This window comes from Chelonia mydas, chromosome 19 (assembly GCF_015237465.2).
Source record: "Chelonia mydas isolate rCheMyd1 chromosome 19, rCheMyd1.pri.v2, whole genome shotgun sequence".
Taxonomy (NCBI): Eukaryota; Metazoa; Chordata; order Testudines; family Cheloniidae; genus Chelonia; species Chelonia mydas.
In genome coordinates, this window is record NC_051259.2 from 10,527,743 (window position 1) to 10,552,674 (window position 24,932).

General features: G+C 52.8%; 1 protein-coding gene across 2 annotated transcripts; it reads left to right on the plus strand.

Moving 5' to 3' along the window:
• Positions 1 to 1,993: 1,993 nt before the first annotated feature.
• LOC102944628 (trophoblast glycoprotein) lies at positions 1,994 to 23,477 on the plus strand. Of its 2 annotated transcripts, none has more exons than XM_007064820.4 (3): positions 1,994 to 8,450; positions 11,414 to 11,708; positions 21,280 to 22,950. In XM_007064820.4, exons 1-3 carry the CDS (start codon positions 8,417 to 8,419, stop codon positions 22,115 to 22,117), a joined length of 1,167 nt encoding a protein of 388 aa, XP_007064882.3. In that variant the 5' UTR covers positions 1,994 to 8,416; the 3' UTR covers positions 22,118 to 22,950. The 2 variants fall into 2 exon arrangements, with proteins under 2 accessions (XP_007064882.3, XP_043388227.1); XM_043532292.1 differs by lacking the exon at positions 1,994 to 8,450 and adding an exon at positions 10,255 to 10,594 and having other exon boundaries at positions 21,280 to 23,477.
• Positions 23,478 to 24,932: the final 1,455 nt, after the last annotated feature.

A 24,932-nucleotide genomic window follows, 5' to 3' on the forward strand; every position in this document is an offset into this window, starting at 1 on the left:
TCTGGTTTACAGTCTCAGCAGAGGGCAAGGACTGAATGGGCCATGGACGCTGCCCTCTCCTGCATTCTGAGATCTGTTCTGAGGCACATCAGCTGGGAAGCTTGCCCTGCTAGTGCCCTGACATACCTGTTCTGTGAATGGCAAAAGGCCTTCAGCCCCCAGGGCTGCCAGTCTAGCACCATTCCCTAGTGCTACTCTCATTAGCTTGCATCTTTAAGGCTGAATAATTTTTGTGGCTAGTTCCTCTCTCAGCAGGAGCAGCTGATCCTGGGTCTGGAGAGTTTCTCCTTTGTTGTTTGTCACAGGGTGTTGTCTGCTTTATGTGGCAGAGCCCACAACAAGGTGGAGGAAACTCACCGTGGCACCAGGGCTTAGACGTGCTTGAGTGGGCAAAGTTACCCTAATGAAAAGCAGCTCAGTGCTGCAGGGTCACGGGAGAGGCGCCTGCCTTGATCTTCCTTTATTAAATTCTTCTAAGCGTTGTTTGTTTTGGCTGGCACCATCTCTACCTCTGCTCCTGAAGCAGTGCTAGTTGTGATTTCCCCCAATGACTGAGTGCACTGCCGGCTTGCTGACCCGCGGTGAAGCCATCCCAGTTGCTGCTCCCATCCCCAGCTGCTGTTTGTGCTGCTAGAAAGACACTTCTTGCATTTCTGGGGTCATCTCTCTCTCTCTCTCTCGGATTGAACTGTCTCGATCAGACACGTCCGGCATTTCAAACTGCAGGGGGTGGTGCAGCGTTTGCCACCGGAGTTAGTGGGCTGGTACTGGGCTTGTGGGACGGCTAACCAATTTGGCTCACAGCTCAGATTGTAAGAGGAAGGGATGCGGGTATTTTAAGTCTTTGCTTTGAGAAATCTCCCCTCTACTGTCTCCTGTGTGCTTCTGGGCTGCTGTAATAGAGAGTGGTGTAACAGTATTGGGAATGAGCTGTACCGCTCGAAGCACCTTTATACCAGAATAACTGAGTCCATGCTAGGGGATTGTACTGGTCGGTCGAAATTGATTTCTAAACCAATAAATCAATACAACACCTATGGGTGGATATGCTTGAATTCTGGAGGAGCGCTAGCTCCAGCCTGGTTAAAGAGGAGACCGGCTTTATTTTTTAATAGGTGCTATTTCAGTGTGTTCTCACATGCACATGCCACGGTTTTAGACGGGCCGTGTTGGGGAAGGAGGAGAGGTCGTGGAACAAATTTGGAGTCATTTGGTCACAGGACTTCTGAGATACAGACCGTCCCCCTGAAATGTACATACCTAAAATCACGGACGGGCTTGTACTCGGGCAGCTAGCGTAAGCTGCCGTGGCTACCCTGTTGTGTTTAGTGCGCTAGCTCTATCACAGGTCGCGCATGTACCTGAAATTATCCCTCTAGTGGCAGTGTAGATGTTCCCTCCGTGCCTGTCCCCTCCGAGGTGTCTCCGCTGAGAGTCCCATTTGTGTGATGATCACCGGGAACAAATAATAAAAAAAACCAGCCTCCTATCTAGCACTTGTTCTCAGTAGACCTCAAAGTGCTTTACAAAGGAGGTCGGTATAGTTATCTCTATTTTATAGGTGGGATACTGAGGCACAGGGAGAAGTGACTTGCCCTGGGTTGCCCAGGGGGTTAGTGGCTGAGCTGGGAATAGAATCTAGCTTTCCTGTGTCCCAGTCCAGTGCTCTGTCCTTTAGGACACACTGTCTCCCTGGCCTGAACTAGACTGAGAGCTAGTTGGAGGAAGTATGGCCTTGTGGCTCAGGCTCAGGCTCTGGACTGGAACTCATGAGGTCTGAGTTCTATTCCTAGCTCTGCTACAGGCTTCCTGTGGGACCCTGGGCAAGTCACTTAACTTCTCTATACCTCAGTTTCCCATCTGTACTGGGTGATCATAATGCTTCCCTACGTCCTAGTGTTGTGAGGCTGAATACTGCAATGTGTGTGAGTCACAGACACGACACAGAAGAAATCTGTTTTAAAATATCCTGTAAATAAAATCTCTCTTCACAATTACCTTCAAATAACTGATCATTAATTTCAATCATTACAGCCCTGAGCTAGATTTGAACCGGCAATTTACAACTGGAGGGCTCCATACACGGTTTCCAAATGAGAGTAAAAGGAATGAATGGGCTGCAGTGAAATTCAAGAAAATAAGACCATGGAGACATTGAGATGGCATGATAAGTCCCCAGAGCAGTGTTTGAGTGACTTATGTCATCACCGGAGACCCCACTAGGGAATTCATTATTTTTACAACTTTAATATATGGATCTGAGCCTCCATGCATTTCCCAAGCACTCAGGCATGTACTGCAGTGAGCATCAGACTGAATGGTAGCTGTTAGTGCAGTTACCGTCAGGATACTAACAAAGGGATTTAAAGTCAGTGTGAATCAGGCCATTTGGACTGCATCTCCCAGGGAATGCATGGAACTGGATGTGCTAAAATAGCCACACTCCATTACTGCAGTGTCAGGCCATGGGAATGTGACTTTCTGATGCTAGGATGGTGTAGCTGGAGATTAGTGGTGGCAAGTTACCATAGTGGTGAGCCTGGGGGAGGACAGAGGACACACGATTGTTCTGATTTCTCTCTTGCCCATTGTGCTCCTGATGTGGAGAGGGACTAAGGTATTTAGGCTCCTGACTCCCATTGATTTCAATGGAAGTTAGGAGCCTAAATATCTTTGTGGATCTGGCCCGAAGTGCGCTCACGTCCGCTGGAGCTCAATGTGAGTTGAAAGTGCCAACCAACACCACATGGGATCGGGTGCCGACCTACCAAACGCTCTTTGTCAAATCAGCAGGTGGGTTCTACCACCCTGGCGGGCTTGTACTTGATGGCAGCGTGAGAAATTAGCCTTGACAACCATCAGTCGCTGAGGGATTTTCCAACACCAGACAGTGGCACTAATCAATTAGAGTGCAGTTTACAAAATGAGCATGTAGAAAGCATTGGGTTATTTTAGGAAATTATAAGGGCCAGATTCTCATTTATCCTGAGGCTCCTTTACGCTGCAACAGTGGTGTAAAGGGACCTTAGTGAAAATGAGATGACCTCCTAAGTCGTTTAGAATACATGTCTGTAAGTGAAGCATTTATGCCCAGATCCTCAAATTTATTGAGTTTCCTAAAATAGCTAATTTATTTAGGTGCCTAGCTCCCATTGATTTCAGTGAGAGTTCCTTTGAGAATCTGGGCCTTGGAGAGTAATATGTAGGCTCACCTCTTTGAGGAGTACAGGACTCCCCAATAATAATAATAAATGCTTAGCTGTTATTGATAAAAGTAACTTTCAAAGGTAAGTTTATGATGCACATAGAAAACCTGGAAGGTTTATCATTATTATTATTATCATTAATGTTTAAATTGGGGAATGTTCTATTTATCTGTTTTTTGTTTGTTTGTTTGTTAGTTTAAACCTTGTTTCTTTTTCTGGAAGACTCTATGGATGACTGGAAAGCTAATAGAATTGTGAAATCACAAGTTCCAAGGAAGCGATTGGAAGCAGAGAGAGATTTGCTACATGCACGTTGGGGTTTTTTGTTGTGTTTTGTTGAACTCAACTTTCTGACAAACAGGGGCAAGATAAAAGATTTAGCACCCCAGCCCCTTCAGGAAGACAATAAGAGCTTTCACACCAGTTCTCTAGTCCCTCAAGGAGACCTCCAGCCATGCACTTGTGAAGTCACCAGCATACTAGTTCCCTAATCATCCATAGAGTCTTCTGGGAAAACATGGTAAAAAAACACACACACACCCCCAAACCCTGAATTTATAGTATTTAAAAAATAAAACAGAGCCAAATTCTCCCTTCCCCCATAACATTTTTTAAACCAAAACTTTAAAGCTTTTTTTATCACAGCAAAATGAAAAAGGCCCAAACCTGATTTCTTTGTCCTTTGCAGATCACTTTTAATTGGTGTTATGGGCATGAGCCAAAGGCATTACATACTCTTTGTCTGTCTCCTGGGTTGTGTCTGCCCTGATTCCCTGAGCCTGAGCTGTGACTCTTGCGCTGTCCTCATCTGGCAAAATGATGCAGACAGAGGCCTTGTTTTTTGAGTGCTTTTGTGAAAGGGGGCGTTTAGACTGTGACCCCACGTTACAACTCATGCACGTTTCAGCACCCTCCCTTGCATCTAGCCAGGAAAGGGAGGTTGGTCGCAACCCACCCGGCCCTGTTTGTGTCCCCCTGGGCATCATGTTGCCCAGTCTGAGAATCTACATTGCAGAACCAGATTTTGCTGGAGATGAGGGGGGATAGAGGGGCAGTTTGAGATTAGATCTTTATATATCCCTGCTGGAGCTCAGAAAAATGAATTCTAAACTAACCCCTCTGATTTCCAGAAAGGAAACCATCACTTAAGCTGCGCAGACCTCCATCACTTGCACCAGCTTAGGTGCCTTTAACTAGAACTCCCTTGGCTTTGATGGAGCTGAGGTCGGTCTCTGCGTACCAGCTAGCCAGCTACTGCCTGTAATAGTTGACTCCAACCTGAGCTGTGGCCCTGCTAACTTTAACTTGCCACACGTGGCAGCGAAATGAAATCCGCTCAGTTCTGTAAGTTTCCATGGCCAACAGGTCTCCCGTGCACCCCTGTAAACGTTCAACGCCCTGCTGTATCCTTGGGACTGTAGGTCTGATTCCTTGCTGGAGAACCCCTGACATTCCCCATGTGAATTAACATTCCTGGGCAAAAGAGAATTTCTTTCCGGTGGGGGCAGGACAAAACACACCCAGCGGGAGAGGCTGTGAAAGGGAGGGAGTGCGCTGTGTGCACCAGTGGTCATGAGCGTAGCTGTGGGGTTAGCTGGAAGGCTGGCTTTGATGTGGGGTCATTTTGCCACAGCTGGATGGAGGGGGATGTCTTTCTCATCCAGTTAGCAGCCCCTGCATCAAAGGGCTCCCTGGTGAATGGTATCAAATTGCACTTAAGCATTAGCACATTAAGAGCTTTTGAAATGACAGCAGCAGTGTCTGGGCTGCCTACGGCCCTGGTGCCTCATGGGCTGCATCCCCCCTTGTCATGCAGGGCAACTAAATAATCCGTTTTGTTTTCAGGGGAGGGAGGGGGATGGAAGCCCTGGGGCAGGGAAGGCCGAGGAAGGCTGGGGTTTAGGGCTGCCAGCTGTCTGGATCTCACCAGGAAGGTTTCAGACTTCATCCCTGATCAAAAACATGGCAGAAAAGCTGAGAGATCCCGCTTGGCCATGTAGCTAAAACCCTTCAATTCCCAGCACACGGGAGCTCCGTGCTCCAAATCCAGCGCAGAGGGAGAACTCTGTGATCGGCACATGAAAGGAGAGAACAGGGCAGAGAGCACTGGGAATAGCTCTGGTGGGAGGAGATGAGGGGGAGTTTGGCCCAGATGGCCTTATGGAGGCTTATTCTCAATCTGCCACTTGAACTGAAGTGATGACAGTGCTTAGCACAGCCCCGTTGCCTTCCACTGGGCCCTAGGGCTCGCATTAAAGACATATCACCGCACCCCAGTGAGGTGTGTAAGGAGTCACTTCATCCAGCATTGAAGTGCAGCCACTTCTGGGGAGGGGGGAGGAAGACAGCAACTGTTTAACAGTCCACATCAACACTGTATAATAATAACAATCCCTATCTCTTAGTGCGCTCCAGTCCTAGATTTCAAAGCACTTTACAAAGGAGGTCAGTATAATTGTCACCGTTTTACAGATGAGGAAACTTGCCCACGGTCACCCAGCAGGCCAGTGGTAGAGCGGGAATTGGAACCCAGATCTCCTGCTTTCAAGTTTAGTGCTTGACCAACTAGGGCAGGCAGTGAGGGGAAAGCCTGTATCCAGGTGAAACGGAAAGAGGGCTGAATGTTAAAGTGAGCCTGGCACCAGGCTTAATGGCCCTACTCTTAAGGGATGTTTGTTTGATGGCTGCCAGTAGTTAGGCTTTTGACTTTACAGCTCATCCCACCATGTGGGACTCTAGCTCCATGTTGACTCAGCAGGAAGACTGTCACATCACCTGCAGCGACTACGTACTCCTTGGTGGTCGCCCTTCCAACTCTGTACCCAGCCTGGTCAGCTTGTGAGATTTAGCAGGATCGCATCAGCACAAGATGGGAGGGCAAAAAAGCTGTCAACCATTAGAGCATCTGAGAAAGGGGGCTTCATATTAATTAGATCCTACTGATTTGTACCAGTCCAAGCAATACTCTGCCAAATGATCTCACCCTCCCAACTGGCAATTTAGCACATGGGTGCAAATAGGTTTGGCGACGAATCTCTCCTGCTGGGTTATAACCCCTTCATCTGTGACACAAGAGTGAAGCGCTGACACCTGTCCCCTTCTTTGCAGAGGGTAGAGATGCCTTCTTTGATCCTGGGGGTCTAGGCACCCTGGGTTAGGGTAGAAGTTGCTCTTAGAAGACTGAAGTCCTGGGTGGTTGTTTTTCTGTTGGTCACAGATACTAGTGCAAGGTCCTTGGGTTGAAGACCAAGGGTATAACTCAAGACCAGGTTGGCCATGTGTCAAGCTCTGCTTCGTTAGCCTGGTATGCAGAGTCAGCAGAGCTGCTGCCTGGTGGCCTACAGCCCTGACTCCACTCCGGGGGCAGGCATGAATCTTGGTTTTAGTGATGGAAAATCGGATACGTTCACTTTTATACTAGGGGAGAGGAGCGATCACTGGTAGTAAACAGGACTTTGAGAAAGTCTGAAACCATCATTCTAACACTGCTCTGCCCAGTTGGTACCAGCATGGTGCATTGGCTGCTTTCTCGCTTGCTTTCTCAGTTCCAGGCGCATTCCGGGAATTGCAGATCAAATTACCTTTTTCAAACCTTTTAACTCGAGGAAGACAATAATCCCCCAAGTACAGGGGAAGGAGGTGAGTATGGGTTCACCATCCACCCCCCTGCATGCCATAGTGTCCAGCTCCATGGGGAGCCCTGCACCTTGGTGCATAGGTAGGCCTAGGGGCAGCAGTGGGGGAGAAGGAGTGAAGGCGGAAGCACTGATCCACTGGTCTTTGCTGTCTGCGGCAGGTGTTGGGGGTGGCCACTGGTATGGCAAAGGTTACTGATTCCATTGCTGCTCTGTGGGCTGCTCAGGATTCAACCCCCCCCCCCCCAACTTTGTGGGATCCCTGCACCAATCCCACCTATTTGGGCTTGAGGCAGGAAATAGGATTTGCTCCATCTTTTCTAATGTTAAACTCTTGCATCCTTGGATTGTGTGTTCATTACATTCACTCCCCGTTCATTTCAAGACCCTGTTTTTTAAAAAATTCCACAAACTTACACTGAGGCTAATGGGACCATTCATGTGAGAAAGGGCTGCAGGATCGGGACCCTTATTTCACTCTGCTTTCTTTTCTTCACTCATCTAGCACTGGCCTCCTTTCTGTCCCTCCCAGGGTGGTGGAAGAGCATTCTCCTCTGCAGCTCTTGCCACCTGGAACAGCTTCCGTGTCATGTCTCTCTCCACCTGATCCACTCTCCATCTGTTTTCACATCTTGGCTGAGCACACAGCTTGCGTCCCTTGCTTCTGCACCTTCATTTCTCTCTCCCTCTGCTATTCTTTCTTAGCTGTGAAAGGCGCTATACAGAATGAGGTTATAGTGTATTACTGTAAGGTGACCAGATGTCCCCATTTTATAGGGACAGACCTGATATTTGGGGCTTTGTCTTATATCGGCGCCTATTATCCCCACCCCGCACCCCGATCCTGACTTTTCACACTTACCTTCTGATCACCCTATATTACTGGCAGGTCGGATCTGTTTCACTGAGTGAGGGAATTCAGATCAGGCTCTCGGGCTAGGAAGCCAAGTCTCTCGGCGTCCCCACTACCAACTTGGCATCACTTTCTGATCTGAGCAGAGGTGAACCTTACCCTGATTTATAAACCTGGCAGGAAACAAAATACTTGTAAAATTGAAAATGTCATTCATCTTTTCCATCTTCCTGGGACAGTGAGTCAGCAAGGAACAGTCTGTGACTCCTACCGGCCCCCTGTGCATGGGGCCTTTGTTCAGAACGAGAAATCAAATGATATCCAGCCCACCCGCTAATTCATTGGGCTGAAACACTCTTTAGTGCTTTGTCACAAATCTATGTAACTGAGGAGTCTGAACAGCTCGGGGGATTAGTGATCCTCTCTCGGAGACCAGCCTGAGTCCATCCTGAGCTGGGAGTGATTGAAAGTCATTCCCATCACATGGCTGTTTGGTGGCCAAATGAGTTTGGTGAGTCTGACTCCAGTTCAGCACATCTCCGTTACAAAAAACACAGTTCGAATCGACAGTAACTGGTCTCCTGCTTGGCACTTGTTGCAGAAAAGCCAAGGTCTAAATGACAAATGGAAACTGAGCTCCCCTCTCGCTCCCTCCAGGGCAGGCATTAGGCACGCTGGAGGAAGCTTGCCCTGCCTTCTCCTTTGCTGTTCTTGCATGATGCATGGAGAAAGAGAGGCCTTCAGTCTCCAGGGCTGGTAAGTAGTTCCATGCAATTCCCTGTGCGAGGAAGACTCTCTGGGTGAAGCCTTAGAACCTTCTGGCCTGCGAGGGTCTGTAAAGTGCTTTTCGATCCTTCAAGATGAAAGATGCTATGAAACAAAAATAGTTATAAGATGCTGCTGCAATGACTTACAAGGAATTCTTCTACCTCTGGGGACTTTGGGTCACACCAATAGACTGTGCGAGTGGAGACCTGAATTTCTGAATGGAATTGTTTTCTCTAAAAACAATGTTGTAATTCAGCGTTCTGTCTGTGGTGTAACTTCCTAGAGAGAGTATATAGAGTTATTCATTACCAAATATTTTGTAGATTGTTTGTCTGGACAGAAGACAGATTGAATTCTATCCCCCATCTAATGCCAAAGTTAGCAATGATTCTATCTTCATTTGGACAGCACATAACACAATGGGGTTCTGGTCCATGTCTGTGTTACAATAATACAAATAATTTCACCCATTATCAACCTGTCTTTCTTTCTTTGGTTGGGTGAAATTTCTCATTACGGGTTTTGTCTTTTAACCTAATCTTCAGATGATGTTGGATCTTGGAAGAACCAAATTTGGTTCATGGTCTAAATTATGACCTTGGTCCAGGGACTAAATGTAGCAAAATGCAGGGGGAGGGAGGGGAGGTGAACATGTCTCTAGGTGCATCTGGTGGTTTAAATCATTGGGATTTTTTATACTTTTACATGTGTTGTTTCTGTGTGTTCAGCCAAGCAAGAGGAGGAGGATGGGGGAATGTAACTTCTAGCTATGGGACTTATCTAGTCTCCTTAACTATAGTATCTCAACATGTCACTATTTTTAATGTATTTCTTCTCATAACACCTCTGTGATGTAAGACTGTGTTATGATCACCATTGTATTGATGAGAGACACAGAGAAGCTAAACAATTCCCCCAGTTACACAGGAAGTCTTTCTGTGAAAGAGTGGGGAATTGAATGCAGATTTCCTATGTTGCAAGCTAGTACCCTAGTCATTAGGTTAGGGCGGGGGTAGTCAATTATTTTTTGTCAAGTCCAGATTTCTTGACCAAGGTATAGTCAAGGTCTGGACTCCAGAGAAAATAATAATAAAACAACAACAATAATGAGAATAAACAATAAATAAATAAAAAGATTTTGGGGTCTGCTCAAAAGCACCTGGTGGCCCGGATTTGGTGCAGTCTACTTACTGACTACCCCTGGGTTAGGGCTTTCACTAAATGACACTGGGATACAAATGCCTGCTCTGGTGATGGCCCATCATCCACACAGCAGCTGCATTTTGCCATGTAGTAACCTGTCACTGAATCAGAAACAGACCCAGGGGATAAAACTCCACACACAGGCTGAAGCCATGTCTTGGGCAGGCACACACTTGTACTGTAGCTGCTGCCGACAAACTTGGGCTCCCTGTACCTTTACCCTTGGGGATCCCCTGGGGAGCTTGTCCTGCTAAGCAAGTATTTCTGACTTGGGCTAAGTCATGTGGTGTGTGTGGAAGTGCCCATGGTTTGCCTGCCTGGCTCTGCCAGACTCTGTATGTGGTGTGTGTGGATGTAGGGTGGTTTGGCCTACCCGGCTCCGCCAGACTCTGTGTGTGGCTGTACCGTGGCTTAGCCTCTGCCAGTCTCTCTGTATGCGGTGTGTGTGGACCTGGTTTGTGTGCGTGACTTGTGCCAACCTGTGTGCGATCTGCCTGTGACTGATTTGTCACTCGGTGTGGGTGTGTCTGGGTGGGGGGCTGGCTGCCTGGCGGTGGGTGCCTGTGTCTGGCGGTCCGGCCCTGCGTGGGTGGGTGGGCGAGGTGTAGCCTGGCAGCCCACACCTGGCGTTTGCCTCCCCCTGGCAGCACATGGCAGCCCCGGGCCCCCCAGACGCTGCGGTCCGGAAGGATCCTTGGCTGCGGGGGGGGCGGTTTCCAAAGGGCCCGCCCCCCGGGGCAGCAGCAGGTCCCGCGGGCCGCGCAGGGGGGCGAAGGGGGCCGGCTGGAAGGAGGCGGGGGGCCGGGCAGCAGGCGAGTCCCCTCCCCGCCGGCCCCGCCCGCTGCCTTTGAATCCCGTTCAGCCCCTTGCGCGCTCCCGGCGGAGCCCGGTGGGAAGGGGAGCGGACTCCTGCCGGCGGCGGGGACACGGTGAGTACCCGGCCAGCCCAGGCTGGGGGGCCCCGGCCCCGGCCCCGGCCCCGGCCCCGGGGGAGGCTCCCGCCCACCCGGCCGCAGGGCAGCTTCTGCGCCCCCTGGTCACTCGGGGGGCGAGATGCGGGGACCGGATCGGGACCCGCGGGGGGATCCCAGGAGAGGGAACAAAATGCCCAGAAACTTTGGGGAGAAGAGGGGGCGGGGGTGTGCAAAGAGCGGGGCAGCTGGGGGTGCAAGGGGCTGGGAGGGGGCGGGGTGCTGGGGGTGCAAAGGCGCTTGTGGGGAGTGTGTGTGCAAGGGACCGGCAGAGGTCGGGGTGTGTGCGCAAAGGAGCCTGCGGTGGGGAGTGCAAGGGGCTGGGGGGGGACTGGGGAGTGCAAAGGCGCTTGCGAGGTGTGTGTGTGCAAGGGACCGGCAGAGGTTGGGGTGTGTGTGCAAAGGAGCCTGCGGTGGGGGGGTGCAAGGGGCTGGGGGGGGCGACTGGGGAGTTCAAGGGGGTCTGCAGAAGACAGGTGGGTGGGAGCAAGGGGACCCTAAGGGAGAGGTAGGGAGGGGATAGAGATCATGGGGGTATATGAAAGAGGGGAAGAAGGATAGTGGGGGATGGGATGCTGCTTAAGGGACCAGGAGTGGGGGGTGGGGGGCAGGGAGTGCTGACCAGGGTGCAGTGCCCAGGTCTGGGGTGCAGAGTCTCTGCACAGACCCTGGGCTGAGCCGGTGGCATGTCTCTGTTAACAGCTCTCAGAGGAGGCTTTGGGGTGGGTTGGTTTGTTTAGCATCATGCTGAATTCTAGTGGCCCCCTTTGTCTGCAGGCGTGTTGGAAATGTCCCTCCGGGAGCCCCCCCCTGCCAGTCTGGGGTCCTGGGGGCTCCTGCTCCTGAGCCTTCTCCTTGCCCCGCTTGCCTGCCAGGCTTGCCCAGCCCCCTGCGAGTGTTCGGAACCCGCCCGGACTGTCAAGTGTGTCCTGAAGGAGCTGAAAGCTGTTCCAGCTGAGATCCCCAGGTACACCCGCAACCTCTTCATCACCAGCAACCAGATCGCTCTCATCAGCAGCCAGGACTTCCAGGGGCTGCCCAACCTGGTCACGCTCTCCCTGGCCAACAACAGGTAATTCCCCAGACTGCCGGGGAGGCTGGGGTGAGGGATGGTGCTTGGGGCAGGGTAAGATTCTCTCTCCTTCACTTGAGGAAATACTCTTTATTTGTACACTGTGCACTGTGGAACTCACTGCCACAAGATGCCCCTGCAGCCAGAAGCTTAGCAGGATTCCCAAAAGGATTCGATGCTTGTAATCAATAATGAACATCCACGTAACCCTCTTGCATAAGGAAAGATCAGTTTATTTCAGAAGGGATCTAAACGCTTATGCTTCAGGGAATGAATCAGCTGCTCGCTGGTGGGGGTTAGGAAGAAACTTCCCCTATGGGCAGGGCATTGCCCATTATGTGGTTGCTTGCACCTCAGAGATGGCACAGCAGGCTAGATGGAGCACTGATCTGGCATGGTTATTCCAGTGTCTGTAACCCATTTGTAAATGGCCATGGCTGTAGCTTCTTGGCACCGTACGCCCCTGCTGGTGCATATTTATACAATAGAAATGTGTATGTTGTAAATGTGCACCCCCAACCCCCCACCCTGCCTCCATGTGCATCCTGTGGGAAATCTGCAAGTGCCTTTGGGCTCTTTCTGGTTTTGCTGCATTCAGAGCCCATTGGCCCCTTGAATTAACACAAGGAGCTGACCTCTGAGCGTCTGGACTGGCTAAGCAGGCCTGAGAGGTTAAGGTGGCCATAGCACCATAATGCAGCTGATAAAGATACTGTTGCATCTGACTCCGATAGGAGAGGGGCTTCTGCTGCACTCCAGCTTTTCCAGTGGGTCTGAGTAGTCACACCTAGAAACCTGGGCCCGCTCAGCATGCCCCAGAACCTTTAATTCTCTCCCATGGGACCCTGCGGCTCTAATCCTCAGTCCCATGAAAATGTCTAATTTTCCCGTTGTTATAAATATTAACAGTGCTGCTGGATCCCACGGGGGAGCCTTTGTCTCGTGAGCCAGAGAAATGGGGCTCCCACTGGATTGTGCCAAACCTTACAGGGCCCAGTCCTGGATGAGTGAGTCCGTAGGAAAGCAAAGCTCTCTTTGGCCTTGCAGAGCGCCCATTGGCAGTGCAGCATTCTGGCAGGTATTTGGATTTTGTACCTGCAGGGCACATTCAGGAGGCTGTTTGTGTCTAGCGATCCTAGGACCTGTAGAGGACCAATGTTGAGGAATCTTTCATTTTACCTTGGTGTGTGCAGGAAGCCAATGCAATAAAGTATCTGGGGAGCAGGCTGGCAAGCAGTAGTGGGCAAAGCATTTGGGGGAGCCCAGATAGTGGCCCAGATCAGTGTGGTATAAATGGGAACCCTGAGTCCCACTTCCCACCGCCTGGAAGGCCTGATGAGCGCAGCAAAGCTGGCATGTGCAGAATTAAATCTGAACTTGTCCTCAGCTCAGTGTGTTGGGAGCCCTTGGTGCACAGATGGCAGGCAGGGCATGCTGCTTTTTGGAGACCCCTGCTCCGTGCACTGTGATGGATTTAAGGCAGAGCATCAGCTCAGTCTTGCTGGGAATGAGTTGGCTTCTGGAGGGTGCGGAGCTGCTCTAATGTGACTTTTCTGCAGGCTTCCACCAGAAAAACTTCTTGTGAAAGTGACTTGAACTGTTCAAATCCAAACGCAAAGGAGTGGCCTTAAAATAGTTCTACTGGGAGCTTGGGCTGGGTACTGTAGGATGCTGAGCACGTCCTTCCGCAATTGTTGGGTCCAGGTCAGGACTTGGGGAGACCCTGTGTGGTGACTAGCAGCACAAACTGTTAGTCCAGGAGCCAGAGGGAACCACAGGACCTGTCTGTGACTCAATAAAGAATCCTCTTTCTATCTGTTATAACAAAGTCCTCTCCCTTCCATGCTTCAGGGAAAGAACCAACTTCTAATCTAAGGGGTTAGGAAGAAATTTCCTCTGTGGGCAGGTTAGTCTAGAACTGCCCACTGCAGAGTTTCTTGCACCTTTGTCCAAGGCAGCTGTTGCTGGCTGCTGTCAGAGACAGGATACTGGGCCGGCTGGACCGTGGGTCTGATCCTGTCTGTCCTTTCCAATGCTTTGTACCAGGAGGGACACTGCAAGAGTACTTTGCGGGGTCACTTGAGACTCGGGTTTGCCTGTCCGGTCTGGTCCTTTGTACCGGTTTCACTGCGTGTTGTGAATATTTGTACCTGGCATTTCTGAAGAGGCTGATTGAGGTACCTCGGCAGTGCTGCCGGGGGTCTCTCGTGGACTTCGAACAGGGATGCCTTGTACGGCTGTGCTCCGAGCATCAGCATCTGCGCGTGCTGGGACTTGGCCGTCTGCGCCAGAGAGAGCGCGTGAACCAGAGGTGGGTGGTGTCTGTAGCAGATGGACAAAAAGGAGCGAAAATCAGATACATTCACTTCCTGGAGTGTTCTCTACAGGGACAGGCCTGCGCAGTGCGAGGGAAGTGAACTTAGTGCGGCCTTGACAACCCTGGAGACTGGAGCACTCGATTTAGCCACCGAGCAGGCAGCAGCAGGAAGCCAGCTACCCTGCCAGTCTCAGGCATGGTAAAGGGTGTGCAGATTGTCCCTGCTCCTTGAACTGTCCGTCATGACAGCCAGCAAGGCGCCGTTTGTACCAGTGGTTTTGTGAAGGAATTGGGCTGAGATCCACCAACTCGTATCATGCCGGCAGCTGAATGCTGTCAGATGTCAGTACCAAGCTTGGCTGGATGCAAACCAGCATCCTAGGGGAGGAAGGCTGCTTACTGGGTCCCTGAGCCTTGGTATGGAAGGCTGAAAACAGGTGGGAAACCAGGAGCTGTTTTGCCAAGGGACTGCCAGACTGGATCAGACTGGGGTCTACCTAAGCCAGTCTCTTGTCTGCCAGTGCTCCAGGGGAAGGTGCTAGCAATTCTGCAGCAGGCACAGGTACTGAGGTCAGTTTCCCCTCTGATCAGACATCACTTGGGTCGGTATAAGCCCGTCTACATGCAGACCTCCTCTACCATCCGCGCTCCAACTCCCCTTCCATACGGAGTCCCAGCAAGACACAGAGCTAGCCTTGATGATGCAGGGGCCGGGGGGAGGGGGGGGAATTGGGGGCTTGCATGGATGCTTCACCTCTAATGGCACCTGCCAGATGCTGCCTGGGTGGACCAGTGTCTTGCCGGTGCAGTGTTCCCATTCCCTACTGGGCTGTAAGGTCCAGAACTATGAACAGAGCCTGCCAGGCCTTTTCACAACCGGTGGGTTTCTGAAGAGCCTGGTGCTGTTTGGTTTGGTTCAGTAAATTGGGGTCAGGTCCTCCCGCAGCATGGAGGCGAAGGGACCACAGAGCCTTTCTCCAGAGGGCTGGAGAGAGCGTGGCACCAGTCCACTTCAGAGGTCTGGCGTGTAGCTCTCCAGTGCCTCAGGCTTTTTGGCTGATACTTCCTGCCTGTCCCAGACCTAGTGCTTAGAACGGTGTTGGGCAAGGCTGGCAAGGCTTAGAGGAGCCCATGGCTGCAGCTTTCCTTGGTTCTCATAATCCTCTGTAGGATGCGCCTGTCTCTGGGGTTGGGGGTGAGGGGCTCACATCTTCAGGACAGGCCTAGCTGTGGAGTTACAGGACCATGATCAGGAGCTGCCGGAGGATGGCAGTTGGAGACCAGTACATGGGGAGGAAAGGGGCCAGAGGGCAAAGACTCTCCCTCCCGCATGGGGAAGAGCCAGGACGGTGCAGTGGGGAGGAAACATTTTGTACCAACAGCTGTAGCTGGTGTAGGAGAGCGGAAGGGAAAACCCACCATTGTGCTCCTGATCTAAAGAACGTCTTGGGCTCCATCTAGCAGGGATGGCTGCAGATGTTCCCTGGGAATGCTGGCCATCTCCTCTCAATGCTCCTTTCCTCTGCCCCTCCCTGTTGTTCACCCAGCCCCTCAGCGGAGTTTCCCTGTTCTCACTGGCCAGGAAAAAGAGGCAGGAGCAGCCGTCTGCAGGGAACGGAGCTGGGAGGCAAGCGGGGAATATCTGCCATCTCTTACCAACACTTCACCCCAGCAGCCCAGTTGGTTCAGCCGAACGTAGGAGGAGGTCTGGGAAGTGGCTTTGTTCTCCTGCAGGAGCTAGGTGCATGGCATTCATTGTTACCCAAGACATCCTGCTTGGCCTGGCGTAGCTGTCCTGCCCTGAGAATGTATCAGGGTCCCACTGATCAGTGACATGTTCTGGTACCCTCAGTCGTGCTGGAGCTGGCGTCGTGTGGCCCTTGTTCCCGGCCTTTCTCCCCTCAGTCTTGGTCCTGGGCTCCCCACATGCAGCTCCGCTGCTGCACTTCAGTCCTGACCCGTTTCAGTCTGGGGTGGTGATTTTTGTGATGTGACCAAAATACACTGGGAACTGAGCTGAGTCCATCCAACTCGTGTCACTTGTGTCCTCAGTAACATTTCAAAGCAGGCCTTCGGAGGAGAAAAACCTGTGGGCTAGACCATGGAATCAGTCAGCCCCTTTTGCATGGGCCTCTTTAAAAGATCCCCTTGGTACCCACTGCCAGATCAGGTACGTTCAGCAGGGGGAGGAAGGTTTCATCGTGACTTGGGGACCTGTCTCGGCCAGGCCAGGGCAGGCAAGGCTCTGGTTGGCCGCATGTGACTGGTGCCTGATCCCCATGTTCTGTGTCACTCCCACCTGGCCAGTTCCACGGGATCGGCGCTTCTCACCCCGCCGCCAGGGAAAAAGAAATGCTGACATTGCCATGGCAACAACCTTACAGGAGACGCAGCTTGGAAACAGACTCTGGCAGGGCTGATGCTGTGGGAACCTCTCTCTTTCTCGACTGAGACCTGCCAGTGCTCTGCGACCTGCCAGGGAGGAGGTCGGTACCCCTGCCTGGTAATCAGCGCCTGGGTTTTGATTGGAACTGACTGGCTTGGGGAAGAGGCAATGGGCTAGCGAGCCTGGATCTCTAACCCACAGCCAGCCGGCATTGGTGAGCGCAGGCTGTACTGTCAGACGGCCAGTCAGTGGCTGATGCAGATGGAGTCTGCGTGATTCCTGTCATTAGTGGGCAAGTGTCCACATCACCAAAACCACCTGCCCATTAGCACTAACAGGCCCCGTTGTTGGCCAGTTCAACCAAAGGGCCCAAGGCTGGCTGGACTATGGGCTTTGCTCTGCTCCCACTAGAGCCCGCTCTGGCTCAGAGCCAAGGCACGCTGGCAGGGCTGTGGGGAGCAGGGGGGCTGGCACTGCTGCCCATGCTGTAGCTGTTCCCCTGGATAGAAGATTTCAGCCTCCAGCACCTTTCACCAGCACATGGTCCTGAGAAGCTTCGGGATCCAGCGCTGGCCTGAGAAGGAAAGGAGCAGGTGCCCGATGTGGAGCAATGAGCCCACCATGCCTCCGCGGCAGATGGCCAGCTGCGGCTCAGCCTGGAGCAATTCGCAGCGGCCACTGGCCTCTTTGGGGGGCAAAACTGCAGCGCATTTGCTTGCACAGAGGCAGCTTGGGGGTTGGCTTCCACCAGTCACGGGTGACCCTGCTCCACCCCACCAATGTGATCTTTGGAGAAGGCTAGATAGCTCCTAGAATAAACCAGGTCTGCTGCTGCCCAGCCAGACGCTGTTCCTGCCCTCCCGGCAGGGGAACAATACAAAGGACTTGGAATTTATTACGTTCTTTTGTATCTCTATTCACTCTGTGTGGTGTGAGGGCGTTTGAGGCGCTCTAGTTAGTCTGCTTGGAGCAAGGAACTTTGAGCCAAGTTCCTGGGTTCTATAGCTAGAGTCATAGAACCAGGGGGTTAGAAGGGCCCGCAAGGGTCATCCAGTCTAATCTCCTGCCAAGGTGCAGGATTCGTTGTGTCTAAACCATCCAAGCCAGGTGGCTGCCCTGGGTAAGCCATTATCCAATCAAGTCACCGAGGCCTACATTTTTTCAGAAGTAGCCTCTCATTTTGGCTTTACTCTCTGTGTCTCAGCTTCCTTCTCGGAGGATGGTGGTGAGGGGCCGATGGTACTTCCTGCTGAAGGAGGGTGGTGAGGGATAATGCATCAGCGTTTGCAGAACTCCTCGAAAGGTGCTAGAAGCCTCCTTAGTAGTATCCTCTTGGGATGCAAGCCCTGTGGCGGCTGGTGGCAGAGATGTAGTTGAGTGGCCGGCATTGTTCCAGCCATGGGACTCTCGGCAGGAGAACCAGGCTGGGCTGGGGCTGGTGGGGGCGAGGGAGCGTGTTCCCGTGATCATGTTGATGGGTGTGTGCAATGTTTAAAACTGTGAAATGGCTCTCACGTCACACAAAACCTTGCGAAAAGCCAACTGGGAAGCAGCATCTGTGTCCTGCTCCTGGAATGAGATCTGCAGCCCAATGAGGTCAGTGAAAAGACTTCTGTTGATTCAGTGGGGTTTGGATCAGTGAGCCCTTCATGGCAAATACTGTCTTCCTATGTGTCTGTACAGCGCCTAGCACCCTGGGCCTCTGATTCTGATTTAGAGCCTTTGGGCACCACTGCAGTACAAATAAAGCAAGTTCCATGATCTCCAAATACACAGCGGAGTAAGGAAGTGGAACCTGCTTCCCAGTTCCCTGTGTCCCATTTATCTACGAAAGAAATTAACACCAACTGCCAGCCCTGCTTAGTGTCTTTGCTTCTCTGCTGTGTGCAGTCAGGGTGCAGGAGCTCATTGCAAAAGGACTGGAGGGAAGGGAGACCTGTGCAGAGGACAGCCCCAGTCATCGTCTCTGTGGGTGTCATGAGGCTGCAGCTTTCTCCTGGAGTATTTCTTTAGCAACTGGACTAGGCAGCTGGGTGGGTTAACGTCTAGGCAGAAACCTTGCTATAGCTTCTCCTTCCTGGGTGGGCCTCCATATGCTCCCACAGTGGCTACAAAGCCCTGCAAAGGGGCTAAGGCTTCGGAGCTGTGTTTAGCCACGGTGGCAGTGAGCCCGGGCACAGAGTGGGGAGAAGTGGCTGCCATCTTAACATAGTTTAGTATTCAAAGGGTGGCCAAACCCTGGCCTGGATGAAGTCAATGGGGGTATGTCTACAGGGCAAGTAGACACCCGCGGCTGGCCCGTGCCAGCTGACTCAGGCTAAGCAGCAGTTCAATTGCAATGTAAATGTTTGAGCTCTGGGACCCTCTACCTTGCAGGGTCCTAGAACCCAGGCTTCAGCCTGAGCCTGAACGTCTATACCGCCGTTAAATAGCCCCTTAGCCCAAGTCAGTGGCACGGGCCAGCCGCAGGTGTCTAACTGCAGGGTAGACATACCCTGTGCATCTTGTCATTGGTTTCCGTGGGAGCAGGATCGGGCCCCGTCATCAAAATTCTAGGCTCGTTCTGTCTAAGCCAGTGCCTGAGCTACCAGGATGTCTTGGCTGTAGGGCAGAGAGACTTGAACTTGCTGCTTGCGTCCGTTTAAGTAGGAGGGGTGCTTAGCTCAGGGCTCACGTTCCCCCTTGGTTGCGTCTGGGTTCTGTAAGAATCGCTCCTCTTCATAATAAAAACGCCACCTTCGGAGCCAGGGGTGCCCGACAAACGGCAGTCAGTCAGCCCTCCCGCCGCGCTGATAGGGGTCACGTCAAGCACCTCTGAAATCCAGCTGCCGCCTGGAAACACCCCAACCCGTTCGCCTCTAGCCAAACAGAATGGGTTGGATTCCGACCCTACGCTGGCGTCCGCCAGGAGGAAGTGCGTGGAGCTAGACGCGGTAAAATCAGTGTTGGGTCAAGTCACTTCCTCGAGAAGCGGCTCCGACGGCAGGTGTCAGGCGTGTTCAAACCCAGATTTAAAGGGCCAGCGTGCGGCAAAGCACTGCACACACAAGCCTCAGTTTCTGAGAAGCCATTTCCAGCCTCTGCCTTTGGCCAATAGTTAGTAGAATGTTGCCTGAAGCTCAGGCATGGCAGACGCCTGAAACTTCAGGCGTTGCAAAGGAAAGGAAGCGTCAGCGCTGAAGCTGTCCTGAGCTGCTCCTCTGGCTTATGACTCGGGACGGTGGGACTGAGACAAAACCCTCCCATTTCCCTCTAATAATCCCATGAGGAACTGGGTCTCTTACCGGTGCCTCAAGCAGCCAGAAAACGGGCCTGACTCTCCAGTAACCTGGCTAACTGCAGTGGAGTTTCTCCTGATTTACACCCAGCTGAGTGGGAGGAGGATCAGCCCCTATGTTTTTATTGTATGGAACCAGAATGGTCCAAGGAACATCCCAGATCCACACTAAAGACCCCTCTGGGATCAGTATGTTCCCAGATGTCACAGGAATGTTACAGGCCTCCAGCCAACTCCTTTGTGGGGGGAACGAGGCCCTGTGCTAATGGAGAACTGAGCGCCCTCACCTCCTATTGAAGTCAGCGGGAACCGCAGATATTCAGCAGTTTGCAGGATCGGGCAGCTAAGGGCAGGAATAATTCATGCTCTTGAAATTGACTGACACTAAGTGGCATCACCCTGCCCCCACCCCCCTGGGAAAGGAGGAGAGGAATAAACAGTTCATGCAAAGGCCTTTTGGCCACCCCGGGTCCCTTTGTCGCTCACATGTGGGAGGCATGAATGATGAGGAGCATCTGGAGTTAATCACCTTCTCGGAGGGTGGCTGACTCCTGCAGATCCTCAGAGATGTGTTTCCACCCACAAACATTTGCGTTTTGGAGACCAGCATGTGCACATCTGACAGTGGAATTTGGTTCTGTGGGTGTGATTTAAAACTCTGCTTCCCTTAAAGGGACAGTGGCAAGTTCCAGAATAACACTAAGTCCTTCTGTGGTGGTGGTCATCCCTCACCTCTCAAATCACTTTACAAAGGTGCAAATGGGGAAACTGAGGCCCAGAGGAAGTGACGTGACTTGTCCAAGGCCAGACAGTGAGTCAGTGGCAAAGGCGAGAGTAGGAAACTTTTTACTGAAGAATCCAAGGGCTGGGCACACACGACCTGTTGCATGAAATATCTCCAGAGGGAGAACAAATATGTCCTTGAACATGCAGGTTTCTTGGGATCTATGCAGTTGCAACTGGAGTCATTCCCTTCAAGATTAAGGTGTTCATGGAAGAAGGAAAAGATACAAAGGTTCTTGTGCGTCCCTCGCACGCAGGAGTCCCAGTGTTGGTACTGAGAGCATGAAGGCTTCTCTCAGAGGAGAGACCCCAGGTGGTTAATGATATTGTCTAGGCTTTCTAACCAATGGTTGGAAAAGCATCCAAAATCAGATCCCACTGGGCCCCACACTCTTGTTAAATGTGAAGGGAAAGTTAGTGCAAGTAGGCAGTGCTGCTTGCCATCCCTACAGGCTGAAATCTTCCATTTGCCCACGACGCAGTTACTACGTGGACCTCGCCAGTGTATCTCCAGCTTGATGCAGAGGGGAACACCCTTAGAGGTGCAAAAGGAGTTCTTTCTCCAGGGCCCATTCATACCTGCCCCCTGGGAAGTGGACTTAGACCCAGCAAACTCATTGCATATAGGCATCGACTAGTCATTGGGTGGTAACAGCTTTAGGTCTGGGTGGGAAGGGCGACCTAGAAGTGAAAGGCCCCAGTTCCGAGGTGCTGGGCCGTTGCCAAGGGATGGAATCGGAGTCATACTTTCTGTTGGGTCTCCTGGGATATTTGACATGAGCATGACCATTTCTCTCTCCCACCCCAGGATCAGCGCTGTGGAGTCCCAGGCCTTCTCTGCCCTCCCCAGCCTGCGTTACCTGGACTTGAGCAATAACCGCTTGGCTACCATCCATCCTGACGCTTTCAGCTCCAGGAACAACTCCATCCGGGAGCTGAACCTGAGCCGCTCGTTCTACAACTCCTCCGCCATCCGGCCCGTGGCAGCTGCCATAGTCCAGGGCGGCTTCCGGAGCCTCTCCAAGCTGGAGCTGACCAACAATGAGATAGTCTACCTGCCGCTGGGCATGTTCTCCAGCCTCCGCAGCCTCCGGCACCTGGACTTGAGGAACAACTCCCTGGTGGACATCAAGAACTCCACCTTTGCTGGCCTCCACCTCGAGCACCTCGACTTGACCTTGAACGCCCTCAAGACCCTGCGGATCGAGGCGCTGGCTGAGCTGGGGAGGCAGCTGCGCCTTCGCCTCTTCCTGAGGGACAATCCTTTCGTGTGCAACTGCGACATCGAGGACCTGGTGAGCTGGCTGAATCAGAGCCAGCAGGTGGCCGACATGGAGAAACTGGTCTGTGTCTTCCCCCGGCACCTCCAGAACACATCCCTGTTGGACCTGGCCGGGGCAGAGCTGGGCTGCCACTCCAGCCAGCACAGCAAGAACACTCTGCAGACCTCCTACGTCTTCCTGGGCATCGTTCTGGGCATCATCGGCACGGTCTTCCTCTTCGTGCTGTACCTGAACCGCAGGGGCATCAAGACGTGGGTGAACAGCACGCGGGACGCCTGCCGCGACTTCATGGAGGAGTATCGCTATCGTTACGAGATCGACTCCGACCCCCGCGTCACCCAGGTCGCCACCTTGGACATATGACCACGTTTCTCTCGGGAGCCCACGTGGGGCTCTTTGGATGGCTGTGTGAGCTTCCAGGGGTGGCCTGGTGCTGCCCATCTCCAGAACCAATTCATCTGCTCGGTGATGAGCTGCGACGCTCCTTGTGACGGAGTTAGAACGTTTTTCTTCTCCTGTCTGAGGGACCTTGCTGGGGGGAAGGCGCAGTCTCCCCCTGCATGGTCTGTCTCTTGCACTGCATTACCGGCCCTAGGGGAACCCCTCTGGCAGTGGGACTCAGCCTTGGGCAGATCTCTTTGTGGGCATTATAAAGGGGACACAGGAAGGGGATTTCTGCCTCCCTTTGGCTTCAAGCTTCCATTTGGGTATTTTGGGGGTGGAAGGCTCTATCCAATGCAGGGAGTTGCTGCAGTGGGAACACAAGAACTGCCCCGCGGGACCAACCCACTGGCTGTTAGCTCGGCATCCCCCTTCTACAGCATCAATGCAAACTTTTGATATAATGCAATAATAAACCTTGGTGGTACATGGGAGATTCCTTCCTAACCCCAGCTGAAGATCAGCCTACGCCCTGGAGCATGTGGATCGAGAACCCTGGGAATGGTTAGTTTAGCTCTGAAGCCACTGCTGCCAGTGGAGGGAATGAGCTGTGAAAACCCAGGGCTGTGTCTCCAAAACGCCTGCTAGGGGGCCCCAGGCCGGCAGTGGCAGGACAGCTGGGATTTCACAAGTATCCTGGGATGAAAGGGCTAGTGTGGTGGACTCTCCTGCTTCTGAGATGCTGGCTGAATCCTGGGGACACCAACAAATCCCTCCTCGCGCAGGCGCCCCACAGGAGCTGGGCCGGGAGGGAGGGGAAGTTTTACACGGGGGGGAGGGAGTAGGGTTCTTTTAGGGGTTTTAGTACTGTACATATTGTAAACCAGGGGAATGGACGGGGGGGAGGGAGGATTTTGTTTTTCTCAATGCACTGAGCACACAGAATAAGTGTCCCAGCTGCTGGCAAATTCCTGTTACGACCTAAGGCCCAGATTGTTAACGCTACGGCGGCGGTGCTGCACGCAGTGTCACGACGCCCAACTGACTTAGGAGCCCAATCGCACTTTCCGAAGAGATTTAGGCAATTAGGCTCAAGGGATTAGGCTCCCCAGGCAGCCTGGTGTTGGGCTCTGAGTGCAGCAAGGTGATAGCGTCACCGGGCTGGGATCTTCCATGCAAACCTTCCTCTGGGGTGTCAGTTCGGGGGTCACCGCACGTGCCATAGGGGCTGACCGTTGTACTCCAAACGGGATGGCGGCTGCCTTCCCCCCGAGGTGGGGGGAACGTGCTCTTATTGGTTTTGTTGCCCGATTCTGACCAATAAATGATTTCTCAAACTGTGTCTTGACGTTGGTGTGAAATAAAAGGTGTCCCCGAGCCCTGGGGGAGCTGGGCTGCAGCTGGGGAGCAGAGGTCCCTTAGCGTGGACTCTGGGCAAAGTCCAGAGCAGGCGCTGTATGGCTAGACTGTGCCCCTGGTTCTGGGCTGGGACTGACCCTCCTTGTGGCCTCTTGGCAGGAGCCTCTAAAAGCCAGTCAGGGGCTCTGGCCATGTTCCTTGGCAGCTGGACTGGCTGAACTCCTGCAATAAGAGACTGTGATCTTCCTTTTGGGACAGCCTCTCCAGCAGCCACAGGGTGTGAGGGTGGCATGGGTTATGGCATACAGTGACATACCAAGACCACGACCCGTTAGCTTTTTGCAGGGGCTGATTCTTTGAGGGGGAACGCACTGTAGTGCAGTATTCCATCCTGTTGGATGCCTAGGGAAACTGAGGCACAGACAGCCCGATTCACCACTGCCCTGCAGGGCAAAGGGGACGTGAAAGGCTGCCGTGTTGCTCTGCTATCCTGTGTCTGCAGCAGAGGGATGGTGAACTGGAGCCAGAGAGGTTAAGGCCCATTGTGATAGAAGGGTAAGGTGCCTCAGCTCCTGGTGGCCATCTTGAGACAGCTAGTTGCTGCAGGAACCCAGCCCCTCTGAACGCCAGGCCTCAGGTGTCCCAGGATGGAGACACCCCGGGGCCAGGCCCCTCTAGAAAGTGCCGCTCTAAGACTTGTTACAAGGGCTCTCAGCTGCAGAAGGGAACCCAGGAGTCCTGCGTTGCATTCCCATGCTCCAAACAACCGCCCCGTCGAGTTGGCAGCTGCTGGATGTTAAGGAGCGGGTGGCCAGAGCGTAGCCACGTCCTCTGGACAGAATCGATCCATCCTTTTCCTCAGCCGCTGGCCAAGTGTCTCAGGCTCTCCAGCACTGCCTGCTCCCGAGGGCGGTGGAGGCAGAAGCCCCAACTATCCCCAACGCGCTCTGTCCTACTGCTGGTTTCATAGCCTCCCTCCAGCCCACGGCCAAATGATGCGTCTTCTGGTGCCCTCGGAAATCCAGAATCCCACCTCCTGGGCTCCCTCCTGTGATCTCATTCACAGCGGCTGCCGTGGAGGGTGGATACACCCCTGTGTGTGTTTGTGGCATTTCTTTCAGCCCTCTGGTTCTCGGGGTGTGTCTGCCCTAGGGGGAAGAAGTGTGGTTTCACCCCCGGGGAGCTAACACAGGGTGACGTCCTAGTGCGGACAAGGCCTGGTAGTTTCCACACCTGTTGGCTTCCCCCTTGACATAACAACAACCGGTGTGAAAATGACATCTATCCGGCCTACACTAGGATGTTACCGCGGCCGAGCACACCTTGTTTCTTAGCCAAGACAGGGCGGGCTTTCGTCTGTAAATTGCCTGGGCTGGGCTGGACTGGGATTAGCAGTTGGAGGGGCAGGATGTTAGGTGCTGTTAGGTGCTGGGAGACC

Coding starts and splice junctions, on each gene's coding strand:
- LOC102944628 (XM_007064820.4), top strand. CDS start 8,417: ATGGAGAAAGAGAGGCCTTCAGTCTCCAGGGCTG. Junction 8,451..11,413: donor GCCTTCAGTCTCCAGGGCTG/GTAAGTAGTTCC, acceptor CTTTGTCTGCAG/GCGTGTTGGAAATGTCCCTC. Junction 11,709..21,279: donor CTCTCCCTGGCCAACAACAG/GTAATTCCCCAG, acceptor CTCCCACCCCAG/GATCAGCGCTGTGGAGTCCC.